Source organism: Microtus pennsylvanicus, chromosome 11, assembly GCF_037038515.1.
Source record: "Microtus pennsylvanicus isolate mMicPen1 chromosome 11, mMicPen1.hap1, whole genome shotgun sequence".
Classification (NCBI taxonomy): Eukaryota; Metazoa; Chordata; class Mammalia; order Rodentia; family Cricetidae; genus Microtus; species Microtus pennsylvanicus.
Window position 1 is genome coordinate 99,349,281 of NC_134589.1, and position 18,649 is coordinate 99,367,929.

At 45.7% G+C, this 18,649-nt stretch overlaps 1 protein-coding gene across 8 annotated transcripts in view; it reads left to right on the forward strand.

Annotated features, from left to right (window-relative positions):
• Positions 1-18,649, forward strand: part of Clec16a (C-type lectin domain containing 16A) — a 218,684-nt gene that overhangs the window by 53,703 nt on the left and 146,332 nt on the right. For 5 of the 8 annotated variants that reach the window (XM_075942026.1, XM_075942033.1, XM_075942025.1 and 2 more), the window contains exons 10-11: positions 2,484-2,715; positions 16,939-17,071. In XM_075942026.1, the coding sequence (XP_075798141.1) occupies positions 2,484-2,715; positions 16,939-17,071 (365 nt within the window). The remainder of the gene's footprint in view (positions 1-2,483; positions 2,716-16,938; positions 17,072-18,649) is intronic. The other 3 variants (XM_075942027.1, XM_075942032.1, XM_075942028.1) reach the window with 1 other exon arrangement.

Below are 18,649 nucleotides of genomic sequence, written 5' to 3' on the forward strand. Positions count from 1 at the left end.
TAAATGTTTGTATTTGGATGCTAATTTAGCTCTCAAATGGGTTTTATTTTGGACATTATTGAAATTAATCTGTTTTCCTTGAGCACATTCCACTTATTGGCAAGGTATATTGTCCCTCTCCCTCCAGAATATACTTGGTGGCGCTTGGGACAAATTCATAAGATAGATAATCCATGCCAAGATAATGGAAAAGTTTATTCTAAACCTTCTTTTAAGTGACAAATTGATGTCTGAACATTCAGAGTCTGGAAAAATAACACTTCAATCAAAGTCCTGACCCAGACAAATCCATTTCTTTTGTCTTTGCTCCTTTTTTAGACAAATTTATTTGCATGGATAAACTCCTTTTTTTTCCCTCCTGGGATAGAATCTTGTTCTAGTCAGGCTGGCCTTAATAAGGCTCCTGAGTTCAAGTGATTTTCATGCCTCAGTCTCCCTAGGTATGCACCCCATGTGCTCAGTACCACATGCGTACTGAGCACACCAGAATATTTGCTAGGTAGACAATTGATGCTTGGGGTGCAAAGAGCTGGCCTGGTAAAAGGCAACATTTCTTATGCACACGTGTACATGCACATTCTGAAATACACGGAGGCATCACATGCACATGCTCCATCCACCCCATCCCCTTTCTGAGAAAGGGTCTCTGTGCAGACCAGGCTGGCCTTGAACTTGAATTGTAGCTGAAAATAGCTCTGGTCCTCCTGCCTCCATCTCTCAAGTGCTGGCATCACTACACATGCCATCATCTTCAGTTTATAATACACATTTTAAAGAACTCTAAATGTTAAACTGCGGAGGCTTCTGGGTAAGGTACCGCTATTTGAAGAAGCTGACGGATTCTCTACAGTTCCAGAACTTGAGTAACTGAACAAATCCAACCCTTCCGAGCCTTGATTTTCCTCACCTGTAAAATAAACCCATACTTTCTGTATATCATGGTTGTAAAGACAGAGATATGGGAGTATAGGATGCACTGATGGCAAGGGCCTTTTTTGTTTCTCTGAGACCTCTGCCTTTCTCTGCCTAGAGAAAACATTTTCCTATGGAGCTGGTCTGACTTTGGCTCATTGACACTTAGCAAGTTCTCTTACATGGAGAGCTGGCACACGACCAGCTTGCTTTTGTAATAGCAAGGCATGCTGCTGTTCTAGTTCCTTAGCCGTGTAGCATTTTACTCACTATAAATACAAGTCAATAAAGTGGCCACAGTGATACAAGCCTGTAATCCTATTGCTTGGGAGGTAGAGGCAGAAAGATCCAGGGTTCAAGGTCATCATCTACTCCATAGCATGTCTGGACCACTTGAAACCTGTTTCAACCCTCCCCCTCAAAAAATGCTAATTATAATAATATCATTTTGTTGTCACTGTGTTAGCAACTATGCAGGTAGTGTATAGATTTGAGGCTCTACTTCCTCCTGGCTTGGTGACCTTGGGAAGATCATTCAGTATTCTCAAGCTGCTTCCTCATCTATAAAATGGGGACAACAGTACTGCCTTGTGGGTTGCTGGAGACTTTGAGTGAGGTGATAACAGTTTGACCTCTCAGAAAGATGGCATACTGAGCACACCAGGATATTTGCTAGGTAGACAATTGATGCTTGGGGTGCAAAGAGCTGGCCTGGTAAAAGGCAACATTTCTTATGCACACGTGTACATGCACATTCTGAAATACACGGAGGCATCACACATACCAGGCAAGCACTCTACCACTGAGCTACATTCCAGGCCTTCCTTTTTTCTTGAAATAGGGTCTCACTGAGTTGCCCAGCTGTTGTAGGAGCTGCGAGTTGGCATTCCTACCACTCAGCTCCCAGCCGCTTGGCTAACTTATGCCCGGAAATAACAACACACCAACTGTATTCTTTTAAACGCTGCTTGGCCCATTTTATCTAGCCTCTTCTAGGCTAACTCTCACACCTGGACTAGCCTGTTTCTAATAATGTGTGTAGCACCCCAAGGTGCGCTTACCAGGAAGATTCTAGCCTACGTCCATCCTGGGTCAGAGCTTCATCAATCACATCTGCCTGGAAGAGGGGAGCATGGCCTCTGAGCTCACTTCCTCTTCCTCCCTGCATTCTGTTCTGTTTACTCCTCCCACCTATGTTTTAACCTATGAGGGCCAAGCAGTTTCTTTATTATAATTAACCAGTGACCTTCCTCCATCACCCAGCTTGTTCTGGAACTCACTTTATAGCCCAAGCAGGCCTTGAACTTGAGACCATCCTATCTCAACCTCTTAAGTAGCCTGGATTGTAAGCCTTCACCACCAGGCCTAGAATAGCAAACCATAAATGGTGGCTGGCATTTTAGCTGCTTCATAATGAAGGGGAGAGTGTTGGTAAAAGTCCTGCCACCATCTCAGAAGTAGTGGTGACTGTTTTGGATGTAACTTGCTGAGGCAGAGCCTCTGGCAACTGTGAACACCCATTGAGATTCTAGCATCCCAACTCATGCGTTGCCTTTCTTGTATTCACCCAGGCCAAGCCCAGCATCCGGTGCTTCATTAAGCCCACTGAGACACTTGAGCGGTCCCTTGAGATGAACAAACACAAGGGCAAGAAGCGGATGCAAAAGAGACCCAACTACAAAAACGTTGGGGAGGAGGAGGACGAGGAGAGAGGGCCCGCTGAAGATGCCCAGGAAGACGCTGAGAAGGCTAAAGGTACAGAGGGTGGTTCAAAAAGCATGAAGACAAGTGGGGAGCGTGAAGGTGAGTGTACCCGGGAATGGCCCCTTCACCCACGCCAGCCCCTGCAGTCAGCGAGGTTTCTATGTCCTCTGTCTTCCTCCTGCCCCTCGTGTGTTCCCTGGGTGCTTCTGCTCTTCTCAGCACCCACCAGTGTACCTCATTCTGGACAGCCTGGCCATTCAGAGGCAGCTGTGGGCCATGCTGCAGCAGATGTAGTGCAAGCCCCACCCTGTGTGACCTGGAGCAAGGTTTCCTGTCTGTAAAAGGATAGTCAGACATCATGGCCACCTTATTGTCCATTACCAGAGTTAAATCACACAGTGCATTTGGCCCCCTCAAAGCAGCACCAGACCCTTAGGAAATGCTCTGGAGGTATTTGATGGTGCTGCTGCTGTTGTTATTGCTACCGTCTTCATTTACCATTGAGGCTGCTATTCTTACTCCTGCTAACTTGGGATATTACTTGTGTCCAGTGCACTATGGGAAGGAGAGGGGGCCCAGGTTTGGTATGATGATATGTCTTTAATAGCTGATGGATCTTTGGAGTCACATGGTTAAATACAGCATCCAGATTCTCCAACAGGTTTTACAAGTCCCATCTGTTCAGAGTGAGGCACAGTTGTGTGGTATATACCCTTGGTGAACAGAAACCTGTCTTCTACTCTTTTCCTGGCAGGACTAATCCACCTTCCTCTCTTCCTGTCTCTTATGTAGATGCTAAAACCCTCTGAAACTGGAGAACATTTGGTCTGGAATTCAAAATACTTGAATGTAGCCTGTTGTTTGTATCATAGACCAGGCTCACAGCCACTCATATGGAACCTCCAGGCAGAGCCCTTGAGTGTTGATGTTAATGGGACTGTGCTTGGTGGTGGTTGAGTCAGAGTTCTACTAGCTAGAGTGAAGAAGATCCCACACCTTTTGGGACAAAAACAACCTGCAACCTCTATGGAGCATCCCAGCTGAGAGCTATGAGGCTGGGGAAACGTTGTGCTCACCAGCCTTCTGAACCCTGGGGCTAGCAGTGGTGACTCTATGCCCACAGACCTAAGTGACTGACAGTCATGCAGAGCTTTGCACCAATTAATACCTTTAGTTTCCCATATTGTGATGACCCTCACAACCTATACTTCCGTTGCTACTTCATAAGTGTAATTTTGCTACTGTTAGGAATGTAATATGAATATCTGATATGCAGCCCCTGTGAAAGGGTCATTTGACCCCCACCCAAAGGATCACAAACCACAGATTGAGAACTGCTGGACTAGAGGTTTGTTTGCTTTTGAGAGCTGTGTGCAAGTCTACAGCCAGTGCATACTCTCTCATCCCAGCCTGTTGGCTCTTGTAATGATTATCATGGCAACTGTCAGTGAATGCCACAATCACACTCAGTGAGTCTAGCCAAAATGTCCCTTGATGGCCCAGACTTCCTAAGGCCAAGGTCTCTGGCTGCTTTTATTTATGTGTTTTGTTCTTTTTGGTTTTTGTTTATTTGTTTGTTTGTTTTATTTATTTTTTGGTTTTTCGAGCCAGGGTTTCTCTGTAGCTTTGGTGCCTGTCTCGGAACTAGCTCTTGTAGACCAGGCTGGCCTCGAACTCACAGAGATCCACCTGCCTCTGCCTCCCGAGTGCTGAGATTAAAGGCGTGCGCCACCACCGCCCGGCTGTTTTGTTCTTTTTGGTTTATGTAGTACATTTGGTTCATTTGGGTCCTGAAACCCTTTATTTGTAAGTATCACTTTGGTGGGACAGTTGAGGGACAAACATGGGGTAAGTCATACTCACTTGCACTTGCTTATTTTAGGTTATGTTAGGAAGTTCACTAGATGGGAAGAAATTTATCAACTCACACCCCAGGTCTAGCCAAGGTGCAGTGGCATAGGGTGGGATGGGTAGATGAATGTCTGTATCTTGTTTTACACACTGTGTTCTTGTCAATTTCATCTTGGAAAGATACTCCTGCTTTTGTTCCAGATCTTGTAAGGGATGTTCTTCAGCAAGCCAAGACTATGACTAACAGTGGACCCTAATTGTCTGCCAGATGGCCCAGCCCTGGTACAGTGACTGTAGGCTGCTGGTTGAGGCTGCCACATCCGTTAGGCTGCTGGACTTGGAGTGTGTGTCTGGTGCTGCATCCTGCCCCTGTACAGGGGAAGACACTTTTACCAGCCTTCCAGAGTGGGTTCCTCAGGCTGCCCAGCCAGATTGTGCCAAATAGTGCCCCAAGGTTTCCCCCAGAGACCAGCTGAAGCAGCTGACACAGACCTCATAGCTCAGCCAAGCATGGCTCCCAGTGACCCCATGACCATTTTATTGCCCTTGTAATTTCTCAGACACACTAATCATTCTAAAGCATGATGAGCTGTCATTTCCCACTCAGTTCACCATAAATATATAAAGTGTCCACAGGCCTGGCCACTGTACTGACATTCTGAAACTTTCCAAAGGATATACCTGATCTTAGGTTTGAAGGTGCTATTAAGGAATGTTTCTCTTTAAGGAATGTTTCTCTTTAATCTGCATCTGTGTTTGGACAAAAACTGCAGCTGTTAAAATCCTGTCAGTTGGAAAGGTGTCAGTTTCCTTCATTCTTAATGCAAACCAGATGTTCATTCATATAGAGTTATTCAGGGACCTATCACCAGGCCTGGCTCATATGTCTCCAGTGGCTCTGTCCTAAGTTCTGAGTATGTGTATCAGCAGTAGGGATGTGAGTGCGTATGTGTATCAGCAGTAGGGATGTGAGTGCTGGGTGCTGTGTTCCAGCTTTTCCCTTTCTCCCTTCTGTGCCGGGATGGCTAGGGCACTTGCCTCTTCCTCGTGTTACTCCTCCTGTAAGCGCGCCTTTCACTGGGCCTACATCTAGGAGGTGATCAACAGTGTGATTGTGACAGACAGGTGTTGGTACTCACCACCGCCCCCATGTCTGCTGCCGCTGTTCTAGTGTCAAATTCTCTATATAGAAGGTAGGGTAAAACAGAAGAGTAAAAAGGGTATCTCACAAGTCACAGTTTGTCATAGCTTGATTTGAATGTGGCATCGATGGTTTTGTTTTTTTTTTTTATAAAGTAGCACCCAGAATTCACACTTCCTCTGCACTTAAACCCAGACGATGAAGGTGTGTGAAATGAATGTGTGCTTCTGACCCATCCTTCCCCACCCCCAGTGCACAAAGAAACTTGCCATCCCTTAGATCTCAAGTCCTGGGTCACTTGTTTCTAAGGCCATGAGACTACAACTACCCCCTTCAATTTCTGCAGAAGTGGGCTATTAAAGAAAGATAAAGGATGGCATCATCCCTTAGCTGAGGAAGCTTTGCCCAAGAAATCAGACTGCCTCAGCACATCGTTGTTTTCTAACTGGCCCTTCATTTGGAAGGGACAGCCATTTGTTTTTGGACTTGCTTGGAGCAGTAACTTAATAATGAGACCTGCCAGAGAGATGGAGTCACTCTAGCTCCTCCTGGGAGCAGTAGGGCTGCGCTGCTGGTTTTGCCTATGGAACAAGTAAGAATTGGTTGGCTATCCTAACCTTCCCAGCTCTCTTCCTGGAATCTCACAACAGGCAGGGCTGATGGCACCTACCTAGTCAATTGGGATTGAGGGGTCCCCAGGGTTTTGATCCTCAGTTTTGCCCTTTTTAAAAGTCCCTTCTGGAATGAAATGGAACCCAGCCTCATTCTTGACTTACCTTTGGGATACTGAAGTCTGCCCTTGAGCAGCTTTGTAATTTTGGGTAAGCTGACTCTCGACTACACACACGCCCCTGTGGAAGGGCCTTCCTGACGCTCAGCCCGAGGCTGCTAGAGTGAGAGCTTCCGTGCGGCAGCATTTTACGTGGGGCAGAGGCATAGAGGAGAGCCTGGGTACACTCTGGGCCACACTTTCCAGTTTCTCCAGGCCTTTCTTCTTTCATTCCTTCCTCTGTTCATGTTTGTGCTCATGTTTCTGCGTGCAGATCTTTGGTATCTGTCCTTATCTTCCACCTTGTGAGACAGGCTTTTGTGTTTTGCTGCTGTATACTCCAGGCAAGCTGGCTGTCTAGAGAGTCTCTTGTCTGCCTCTTATTTCATGATGGGAGCATAAGCATTATAGACACATGCTACTGAGTATGGCTTTCCATGCACTTTGAAGGGTAAAGTCAGCAGTGCTAAGGGGGCCCATCTTGTGTCTTCATCACTATCTCCAGTATTCTTTGCATCTTGCAAAACTGAAGGATCCGAACTCGGGTCCTCTAACTTGCATGACAAGTGCTTTACCCACTGAGCTATCTTCTGAGCCCAGCAGGCTCGTTTCTGTAGGAAGGAGTAAGATGAATGAGCATAGATGAGAGTGGAAGTGTGGGGGCTCATGGGAGAGAAAGAGATTTGATAGGTCCTGGTTCTGGAGTGGGGAGATTCTGCTTGTTCCTTCCCTGCAGTCTTAACAGGAGAGTTGAGGTTTGTTAAGGCAGACCCTCTGAAGAACCCAGACGACCACTCTGTTGAGGAGCAGTACTAAAAAGCAACCAGCAAAAGAGGGGTACACACACCTGCCTGCCTGTTCCTGCCATCGCCATGACCAATTTCCCATTGAAACACTGCTCCAGAGTCAGCCAATCACAGTCCTCTGTGGTTACCTAGGTAACCAGGAGCGTGTCTTTCCCCTTCCCTTGACCTTCCCATGAAGACCTTCCTCCTTCCCTCTCCATTGTCTGTCTTTCTGTGGTTTCTGGAATACAGAATCAGACTGAAGAAATCCTTGGATTGTGAAGTCAAAGATTATTGCAATATGCACCTGCCGTTTCTCCAAAAGGCACTTCTTCTACCAAATATTAATCAGATTGGGGTGTATATCATCCTTGGCGAGTCAGGGAATTGCCATCTCTCCAGCCCATGGAATACAGAATCAGACTGAAGAAATCCTTGGATTGTGAAGTCAAAGATTATTGCAATATGCACCTGCCGTTTCTCCAAAAGGCACTTCTTCTACCAAATATTAATCAGATTGGGGTGTATATCATCCTTGGCGAGTCAGGGAATTACTGTTGTTGAAAAAAGTCAGTGTGTCAGAGGCTGGGGGAGCTCCAGGATGTGGCCAGAGTTGTCGTATCAAGAAAGCAATGTCTTTGTGCCCTGACCTTCACAGCTTCCCCAGGATGGTCATCACTTGCATGGCACCTGGGAGATATAGGTATCCCTGCCTGTTTGGGGTTCCTGTCTGTCTGTCTTTTCTCTTCCTACTTCCTTCTCCTTCTCCTCCTTCTCCTCCTCCTCCTCCTCCTCCTCCTCCTCCTCCTCCTCCTCCTCCTCCTCCTCCTCCTCCTCCTCCTCCGTTTCCTTTTTATTGGACAAAATAGTGGAAATTGAAACTTACTATCTCCACCACTTGAAGTGTACAAGTTAGCAGTGCTAAGGGGACCCATCTTGTGTATCCATCACTGTCGTCTACTCTGCATCCTGAAAAACAGAGACTCTACCCCATTAAACAACTCCTTGTTCTCCTTGCCTCCCCCCATGGCAAGCCACCATTTTGTTGCCTGTCTTCATGGACTTGACTACTCTCCTATCGGAACCCATAATAGAATCCTTACAGGGTTGAGGAGATGCCCAGTTGGTGACACACTTTCTGAGCTTAACCTCCGGAACTGCTGCATTTTATTTTATTCTATTCCATTTCATTTTATTTATTTTAGAAAATGGCATGCTTGTAACTCCAGCATGAAGGAGTTGGAGACAGGCTGGCTCACTGGCCAGTCCCCCCAGCATACCAAAAAAAAAAAGGACAACCAGGTGATGGTGGGCTTTTCCTTCTACCTCATTAATGGTTTTTAAGGTTGAATGTCAGGCTTGTATGGCAGACACCCTTACTGCTGAGCCAGCTCACTATCCCCTGAAGATAATTTCATATCATGCTGTAAATAATGTTCACATGAAACCACTTTTTATGATATGGAATTTCCATTTGATACATTGCATCAGCTCTCAAAAGGTTTGGATTTGGGAACTGTTTGAATTTTGCATTGTTGAATTAAAGACTGCTAAAGCACATAGAAACTTGATATTTTAAATTTTAAAATTTTCATTAATTATTTTGTAGCAAAAACAAACAACAACAAAAAAGAAAGAAACAACCCTGTTTGTTATTAAGAATTCTTGGGCTAAATAATCTTTAGTCCCCCACTGAGTCCTAATTTTGTTTAGTTATTTTGTTGAGCATTTGTTTTCTGTGATTTCATTGTGATTCTGGGGTGAGCAAGTGACCACCCTGATGACTCTAAATGTACTTATTTCACTGATGTTCACAGTAACAGAGTTCACTGCAGAGTTCTTCAGCGCCAGTGAGACATGCCCATCCTTTCCCTAGTGTCTGGTGTGACAGGCCCTGGGAACGTGCTTCTGTTTGGTTTGCAGGATGCCGTATTGGCAGGCTGGCAAAAGCAGGCACTCCCATTTTCACCGTCCCCTCGTTCAGTGTCTCTTCCTTTGGCTCAGATTCCTCTTTTCTCTTTGCTGCTTTCTTTGGCAGTCACCTTCTATTAACATCAGGGATTCTGAAAACAGTTGCACGCAGCTGGACTCTGTCACTCTTCCCTTGTAAGTGGCCAGCTCTCCTTTGTCTTAGTTTTCTGACAAATAAATCTTGTTTGCTGTCCTGGTGCACTTTTATGCAGTCTTTACCCTAAACCCAGACAGATGAATCACCCACGACCCTCCTGGGTCCTTTCTCTCCTCATAGTAAGCTTAAGCTTTATTGCACTTGGTGTGCCCCAGTCTGTGACCTGTGTTTCACACTCTAGTTACAGCCGCCAGCACTGTTTCTCCAGGTGGTCTGAGAGACCAGCAGTCAAGGTCCCTGCTTATGCCCTCCTTTGTGAGTCTCACAGGGTCAGGGTGGGCTCCGAGATGGGGGCAGTAGCTGTGCAGAGCTGAACTTTTCGTCAGGTCTCAGGTGCTTACTGACTGAGTTACCATATAAAATGCACATTGCTAAATCTCCTCATTCATCCTGTATATGTTTATAGATACTTTGCATTTATACTGGTTTTGAGCTTATAGTAATTTTTCAAATGTTTTATTTAGAAATAATTTCAAATTTAAGAAAGGTCATGAAGCAAAAATAGTATAAAGAATACTCATTCACCTTTTACCCCATTTCCTAAGTTTTTCCTTTTGAATTTTTGTATTTTCTCTGTCTTTCTCTGTCCTCCCACCACGCACGCACACCATGCGTTGAAGTTGTTGAAGTCATCTAATGACCTTTTCCTCCCAAAGCGTCAGAGTGCATTTGCTAAGAACAAGGGGCTCTTGACCCCATCAGTTCATAGTTCTTTTCCACCTGTGTTCCTATTGTCTTTGTTGGTCTAAAAATGTACTTTATTGCACATGCTTAGTATGTACTTCCTTTTTTTTTTTTTTAAGAAGCAAAATTTTTCCAATGTAGCACAGAATGGCTGCAAACTTGGTCTGCCCGCATCAGTCTACCTGGGTTGAATGGTAGAGTCATTGACTGGTTCTAGAGAATGGCCCTCATTGGATCTGTGTCTGATTGAGGGTCTGCCTTTTGGCTGAAACGTGGGTTAGTGACACTGTGTCCTTTTCAGGGTGTCACATTGATTGTCCCTCTAACTTTCCCCAAGCAGTATTTATTTTTTATCACTTAAGAACCGGCCACTTCTTCACTGTAGAATTACTCTTTTCAAGTTCTACACAGCCCCTGGGAAGACACTTGTGAGTCATGTGCCTCTTCAGAATTCCCCTAGATTGGGCACTTATTGGTAAGTCTCCCCTGATCCAGTGTTTATCATGATAATCACAGCAGCCTGGTGTCATGTTTAACAGTCAGTCCTGGTCATTCCACTGTAACGAAGTCCCTTCTTCCCAGCCAGTGGCTTACTTCTCAGCAGTGTGCATTCACACTTTTTTATGGTTTATATTCCACTAGTATGTTTATTTACTCTGCTGTTCAAATTGTCCCAGAATTGGCCCTTCCCAATCCTTTCGAGCTGGCTGTGGTTTGTTAAGCCCCTGTCATATTGGGGGTCAGTTTCTGACATAAGAAGATACTTATCCCATGGTCATCTCACATCTTTGCCCATGCCTGGTCCTGCTTCTCTGTGGCCAGTGGTTGGCACAACTGAGATCTGGACACTGAGTAGCCTCATTGCTCCTGGGACTTTGCTTTTCGGTCCTTCCAGTGGTCAGAGCTAGGACATATATGCATCATTATTTTTATTTTTTTTTAATTTTTTGTTTTGTTTTGGTTTTTGAGGCAGAGTTTCTCTGATTAACAGCTTAGACTGTCCTCAAACTCACTTTGTAGACCAAGCTGGCCCTGAACTCACAAAGATCAGCCTACCTCTGCCTCCTGAGTGCTGGGATTAAAGGTGTGTGCGCCACCACCGCCTGTAAATGCATCATTATTTTTACATGAACACATATACACATACAAATATGCATGTAACGATTGTACTGACTCTTGGGTCTGGCCTAGCTCTACATTTCTTGGCTTCCCTGTTACATTTTCATCCACAGTTAAATCTTTGGTCTTCTCTACAACGCAGTTATTTTCTGAGGCCTATAATAAGCCAAAACATCTTCAGAATTGCATCACTCAGCTATTTCCAATTCTGTAAACAATCAGTGGGGCATTTGCTTGCAGTGCTTCCCCATCTGCCACCCACCCCAGTATTTCACCTGTCTCCCAAACATGGGTACAGAGTCAGCTGTTCATCCCTAAGCTACTTGGAGTGACCCACCCCCTTTTCTACCTTCTGGGTAGGCATGGCATTCACTTTAAACAAATTTTGACGTTTCTCTTTTTGTTCATTTTAGTGTTCTTGTTGATATAATTTCATGTTTTTTTTCAATTTAATATGCCTATAAAATGTGTTTTGATCATATCCAACCCACCCACCCCCCACATACACACAAGCTCCTTTTTAAAATAGCATTTTAGCACTGGAAACTGTGCAGAAAGAAGAGTCCTTCACTTCCACATGTCCTCTGATCCATTTTATCCTTCACCCTCTTTGCTAAATTATCTTCTCGACCCTTCCTTCGTATGCATGTACACATGTGTGTGTATGTTTGTGTCTGTGTGTTGTAAAGATAAGCAGATTTAGCTAAATGTGGTGTCACACATCTGCAGTCCCAGTACTGGGGAGACTGAACTGGGATGATCTCAGGTTTGAGGCCAGTCTAGACTACCTAGTGAGACATTTAGAAAAAAAAGGTCAAATTTGTGTTTCTTTTCTTTTGCTTATGGGGCAGGGCAGTGTGATAGATACATTTTTGACACTCTTATCTCTTGTTAAGGTTCCAGAGGGATAAAAATCCATTGCTTACCTTCACGGTGAAGAAGTGTCACAGCAAGCAGGCACAGCTGCAGGAACAGTTGAGAGCTCACACTTGAGCCCCAAGCAGCAAGTGGAGATAATGAACTAGGAATGGCAACTGGTTTTTTAAACTTCAAAGCCCACCCCCAGTGACATACTTCCTCCAGTAAAGTCACACTACTTAACTCTGCCCAAACAGTACCACAGACTGGAGACCAAAGATTCAAATGCCTGAGACTGTGGGAGGTGGGTGGCTGTCATTCACCACCACCACCCCATCCTATATCGTCTCAGTACCTAATAAAATCTTCCAGGCTCCAAGGACCTTATCAGGTCAAATGATGACACAACCTTTTTAAAATGAGCCCATTAAGGCTGGGAAGATTCCGCACATAAAGGTGCTTGTTGAACAAGCCTAAGGACGCGAATTAACATACCCAGTTGTCAAACAGAAAGCTAGATGTGCTTCTGTAAATGCCTGTAACTCCACTGCTGTGCAGAACAGGCACAATCAATATAAGGCATGAGACCGTGTCTCAAAGAAACGAGGTGGGAAGTAATAGAGCATGGCACCCATTATCCTCCTGGTCCTACACCTGCTCATAGGTACACATCCCCACACACACAATTTAATTTCTTTAAAAAAGAGCTATTGCTTCAACATAAGCCATTCTCACTTAAACAGAAGCCTGACTGGTGGAGTTAGGGATGTCTCAAAGTGTAACTGAGGCTCAGTGGAGCCCTTGAGTTGCCATTAACGTAATCTATGGTGACTGGAAGCTCCTGAGTCATATGAGCATACTATTTGGCCTATTGATAGAAGTCTAGCATCAGCAAGGACAGATCAGAGTGGGACTGGAAAGCAGCTCAGGACCACCATAGGCAATTCTGGTGTGGCATAAAGAGGGGTTCACAGCAAAGATCACAGCCTCTTTAGTATCCTCTTAAAGATGGCTCTGAAGTCCATTTCAAGGCTGTGACAAACTGAGGAGATCCTCTTGCCCCCAAACCACTCCTGTTCCCATTTCATAGGGGACAGGGAACTGGTGGAGCCCCGGTAAGAACACTATAAAAGTTTTCTGAATAAAGTTGATTACAAGAAGAGGAAGGCCTGTTCTGACTTCCAAAGAACTGATCTGTAGTCATCTGGGAAATATTAACCTGAGCAGAACATCTTCCATGGTGGTGCCGAATCAGGGAGAACTCAGCGGGGCTGGGTGAATAGCTGGGAGCTCAGGGTGACCCAGCCAGCGACTCATGGCTTCATTTGCCACATTTCTCAGGTGGGGAACCGGGAACTGTGCTCCCTGCTGTTGCATGTTCTGGCTGTACAGAGAGCTGTTGTGCTTCTGGGTTTCTCTTTGCTCAGATTTACTGGCCAGATGGAACAAACAAGCAGATCTGATGTGTTTTGTTTTGGTTTGTTTTGTTTTTGAAGTCCTAGAATTCTAGGAAGGGACTCCTGGAGTACCCGAGTGACCCCATGGGCAGACAGTTGATATTTACCCACTTGTACCTGGAACAGTCCTATGCTCACCTAGCCTCTATGTGGACATGCCCTGGGAAAGCCCCTTCAGATTCATCTTGATGGCTGACAATGTGGCTCAGTAGCAGAGTGTTTGCCTAACATGTACAAGGTCCTGGGTTGTATCCCCAGTATTCCAAAAAGCAGAAAGTTATTGAGTAACTTGGAAAATTGCTGACAAGCAGTAAACTAGACTGTCTTGAACTCTTCTCTTGCTCCAGAATCCTGGTGGTGTCCAGGAACGTGCAAAGTCTGGAAAGGGGACTACTGTGATGTGCTGGCTTGTCCTTCACACTCAGCACTAGAACTTGGCTCTATGGGCTTGAGGAGTCCTGGGAGCAGTGTTCCCACCATGTCAGCCAAGCAGGGTGGAGCTCTGCCAGGGCAAGTGAGCTCACAGCATGCACAAGTTGGGCGTGGGATTACCAGGCAGAGGTTAGAGACCAGAGCCAAGGAGAGGCCAGTGTCATTGCTTGGGAGACTTCAAATGTCTTAGTGACATTCTTTATCAGTAAACACAAACAGATACAAACAAAATAGAAGCCTGCATCTACCAAGAACAAACACATTTATTATAAATAATACATATTCACATCACCATGTTAAGTTATATACAATATAAAGCAAACAAAATAGATATTTAAGGGTAAGAAAAAGACCTCCACAGCAAATCATCTTGCACCTCACTCTGGAAAAACCTGAAATGATGACTAAGAAGAAGCTGGGTGCTGCAGGAAACTGGTAGAACAATGAGGAAAGGAAGAAATGGCACCTAATACAGGGTTGGTGCCATCTCCCTGTTCAGCCATGACCGAGTACTATCTGTTCTGTTGTCCACTCAGGAGCTTTCTGTAAACTGACCCACTTCTTTGTTTCTTAAACTTAACCTCACTGCACATAAGAATAGGCTTTTTATGTGGTTAGATTCGTCTCCCAGTGTCTATAAGATGCATACAAAACAATCCAGAGAGAATGCTTGTCCACATACCCCCTGAAGATTACTTGTTGGTCCCTTCTTGTGTGATGGGGACTCCCTTGTGGGAAACTCTCATCTATCATCTGGCTTCAGATTAGGTGGGGAGAGCAGGAGCCACCCCCCCCCCCCAGAGTGAGCCTCCAGAGGGAACTTGTGGGATTGCCGCCACAATTCCAGGGGCTGGCTACACTAAGAGAGCACATGTGTGTGATGGGGGCAGGCAAGTCAGACATCTCTGCATGAGAGAACTTTGTGAACAACAGTTGTAGACTGTTGGGCTCTGGACCACCTGACCCATGCCACAGCTGCTACAACCCATTGCTGCTCCAGCCTGCACCAAAACTTCCCATGTTATAATGGATGCAGGCAGTGATCCATTCACATATCCAAGAGGTCACCCTATGCTGGGGAGCCCATGGCCTAGTAGAGGATGGCCAGGACTAAACAAGTAAAACAAAGGGGATGTCTATGCATGTGATTAGAGATGCTGTCAGGAGAAACAGAAAAAAAGTCGGGGGCAAAGAGGACACGTTTTCTGGGAAGAATTCCAGATAATTTATGCAAATAGGATTGAGGGGTGTGGCTCAATATCTAAGGGTCCTAATGTTGCGACCCTTCAATACAGTTCCTCATGTTGTAGTGGCCCCAACCATGAAATGTAAATCTCTGTGTTTTTCTGTGGTCTTAGGTGACCCCTGTGAAAGAAGCATTCAACTCCCAAAGGGTCGCGATCCACAGGTTGAGAACCACTGGTCTAAGGGCTTTGCTAGCATGCCCAAAGCCTCAGCTATGCCCAAGGCCCCTGCACTGCTAACAGTAACAGCAACAACAGTACTTTATGTGGGGACTTCATTCCACAGAATGTAAACTGACCCACTTCTTTTTCTTAAACTTAACCTCATTGTACAAAAGAATAGGCCAATTTACATGGTAGAGAAGAAGGAGAATAACTTGACCATAAAGAAGCCTAGTACTAGCATGGCCAGTACAGGACTAACACCCAGTCTTCACATTAGGTTGCCAGTGTGTGTGCAGGCTATGATGTCACAAGAAGGATACTTTCCATTGTGGTCTTCCTCTGTGAAACCCATAGCCCCAGCCTAATGGTTGGGGGAGAAAATCTGACAAACTCCAATTCTGGGATTTGCAAAATTTCTGGCCAGGACACCGTACACTGTCAGGCTCATCAAAAATGAGGAAAGTCTGAAAAACTCTGATGGCCCAGCAGAGCCTAAGCACAGTGACTGGATCTAATGAGATCATAGAACAAAAAGGACATTGGGGAAGGGAGTGATCTGAACAAGTTCACAGTTTAGCCGGCACTCACTTAAAAAGAACTAAGGAAAAGAACAGGCGAGGAGAGTGACCACAGCATCTCCAAGGATGACACTTAAAATGAGCATTGGAAGATGTTACTGAGTAACACCCATGTCTGAGAAATGTGGGCCATATGAGAGCCAGCCATCAATAAGCCTCATATGGCCAGAGTGGGGAGCAGCATGGCAGAGAAGGCCAGGGGGTGAGATCAGAGGTGGACAGGGCCAGGCGTAGGAGGTGTCAGGCCCTGAGTGTCAGGAGAAGGCATTGGGAGCTTAGTTCCACTTAATATCGCTAGGTTTGTGTGGAGACCAAATGAGGATGAGAGAGGAAGCAGAGCAGCTGAGACCCCAGGACAGGGCACCAGCTCGGGATGACCAGCACCCATCTGAGAAAGTCCTCACTGCGTGACAAGGGCTTTTGCTGGGGATCCCAGGAAGCAAAGCATCACACTTGACTTCCAGGTGTTTCTTCTGCTCAGTGGTCCTTAGGGAACATTTAGGGAAATAAAAATGTATACTGCAATTTAAGTAGGTTGCTGTAAGTTGCTCTCCCAGAGTTGGGAAAACCAAAATGAGTCCTAACTTGCCTCTGCCATGCAGAGGTTGTAAATGGAAAGGGGACACATGGCCTCTGTCATGTGAGAACCGTTTCTGGAGTGTAAAGTGTAAGGACTCACTAGCCACATGTTCTGTCTTCTGAGCTGCCGCCCACCCTTTGGAAAGGAAATGTGGTAACAACCAGCATCAAGTGTCTTTTTAAATCAGAATTCTCAACAGAAGAAGTTCAAATGGCCAAAAGACACTTAAGGTCATGTTCACCTTCCTTAGCGATCAGGGAAATGCAAATCAAGACAACTTTAGGAAATAAAACAAATAACTTCCTTATATGTTTGTCCAAGTCAGGGCTAGTGTCTTGGTTTCACTCAGATGGACAGAGATGCCTGACCTAGACAGTTTCTGCTCACATGTTGCGGGTGTTGCTTCCACTGTTGAGACTTGTTCTGCATGTGTGGGGTGCTTTACACGTGCTTGGTCTAGACCTTGAGGAGGCTTCTGAGTTTCTGTTATTGATGCCAGCTGAGCTCACCTGACTCCATGTTTGCTTCCAGAGATCGAGATGGTGATCATGGAGCGCAGCAAGCTCTCGGAGCTGGCCACTGCTGGGGCCTCAGTGCGGGAGCAGAACACCACGGACGAGGAAAAGAGTGCTGCCACAGGCTCAGAAAGCACGCAGTGGAGCAGGTAGGCAGCAGGGCACTTCTGGGAGGTACTGGACAGCCACTCAGCCTTGGGAAGAGGTCACTGCCCCACCAGATGGCTGCTCTGATCCCCTTTGTTCTCTCTGCTCCAGTCTCTGGCCACCCAGAGGCATAAGAAGAGAGCTGGCCCTTGGTACGTGCTTATACCCTTATCCTTTGAAAGGTGACCAGGACAGGAAATCACCACTGGAACACTTGGCAGCTAGGCTGGATCTAAAGGATAGAGACCATTCCCAGGAGGACCCTCTTGAGAGCCAGGCATAAAGTTCCCATCTCAGTCCCTGATAGTTATTCTCCTCTACAGCTCTGAGACCTTTGGCACACAGTGCAGTCTACTGCTGCCCCCTGTCATGGTCCAGTACCATAACACTCACCTCAGGATGGCTTGTGGAGCTAATCTTGAACCTTGCTCTGCTTATTTCCTGCAGTCTTTCTCAGGCTCATCAACTATAGCACAGGGTTGCTCCCACAGCCTGCAGTGAGGTGCTGGAGGGCATCTTCATTTTAGGGTTGTTTACTCACCTATTAGGCAGCCACACTACACAGGCCTCAGCAGCAGTTTAGTGTGTTAGTTAGTGTTAATGCAGGTACCACTGGTGTGGGTGTTTGGTCTCCCTGGGGCACACTGACTTCCTGAAACCTCAAGATGTGGCCAGGAATGTACTCCTTCCACATGCACACCTCATTTGTTAACCTAGTTTAAAGCACTGAAGCATACTTATTTTCAGTTTTCTCTCCGTATCTTGTTGGTTGGTGGGTGTGTGGGTGGTGCTGAGGATGGAGGTCAAGCCCTCCATCAAGTAGGTCAGTATCGTGTTGCTGGCAGAGCCATGTTCATTACCAGTTCTTATTTTCTTTGTTTGGGCCGTGTTAGGCTGTCTAACAGACAGGGTTAATTTGTAACAGATGCATAAGAGAACAGTTTTTTATTTCATTAACTGAAAAACATTGACTAACACAGTATTGGTTATCAGTTGTGACCTATAAAGCTTTTCACAATTTTGCTTAACAAGATGTAACCCCTGAGCTCTGAAAATGAAGGACGTCATTCTAAACGTAGAAGAGACAGGTTAGAAGCATGGCCTAGCATTAGTTAGAATTGGAAAAACCACAAATGACAAACAGTAGATAATGCTTAAGCAAATGAGATCTGTGTGCTTACAGAATATTAGCTGCTCATTTCCCTGTGACCCTGTGTGATGTGCAGGGTTTTAGGATCCTGAAACAGTGACACGATAGCTTTGTGAAAGGGAGAGGGAAACCAGGGTGTTATACGTAATTATTGGACTTGACGACTTCTTTTTTCCTGCATTTTAGGGAATGGAGGGGTTTTCTTAGAGTCGATTGGGTTCTTTTTAACCTTAGATGACTGACTGGCTACTGTGACTACATAACTTTCTACTTAGCAGAAGCTGACTTGAGTGCCTGGAGGTGAGCTGCCTACAGGCCTGAACCAAGTTCTCTGTGTGTCCCCGAGACTGAGACAGCAATCCTAGTGCCCACCTCCTAGCAGTGAGGCTGGGAGCAAGTAAGTGAAGGAAGATGGCCATTTGTTCCCCAA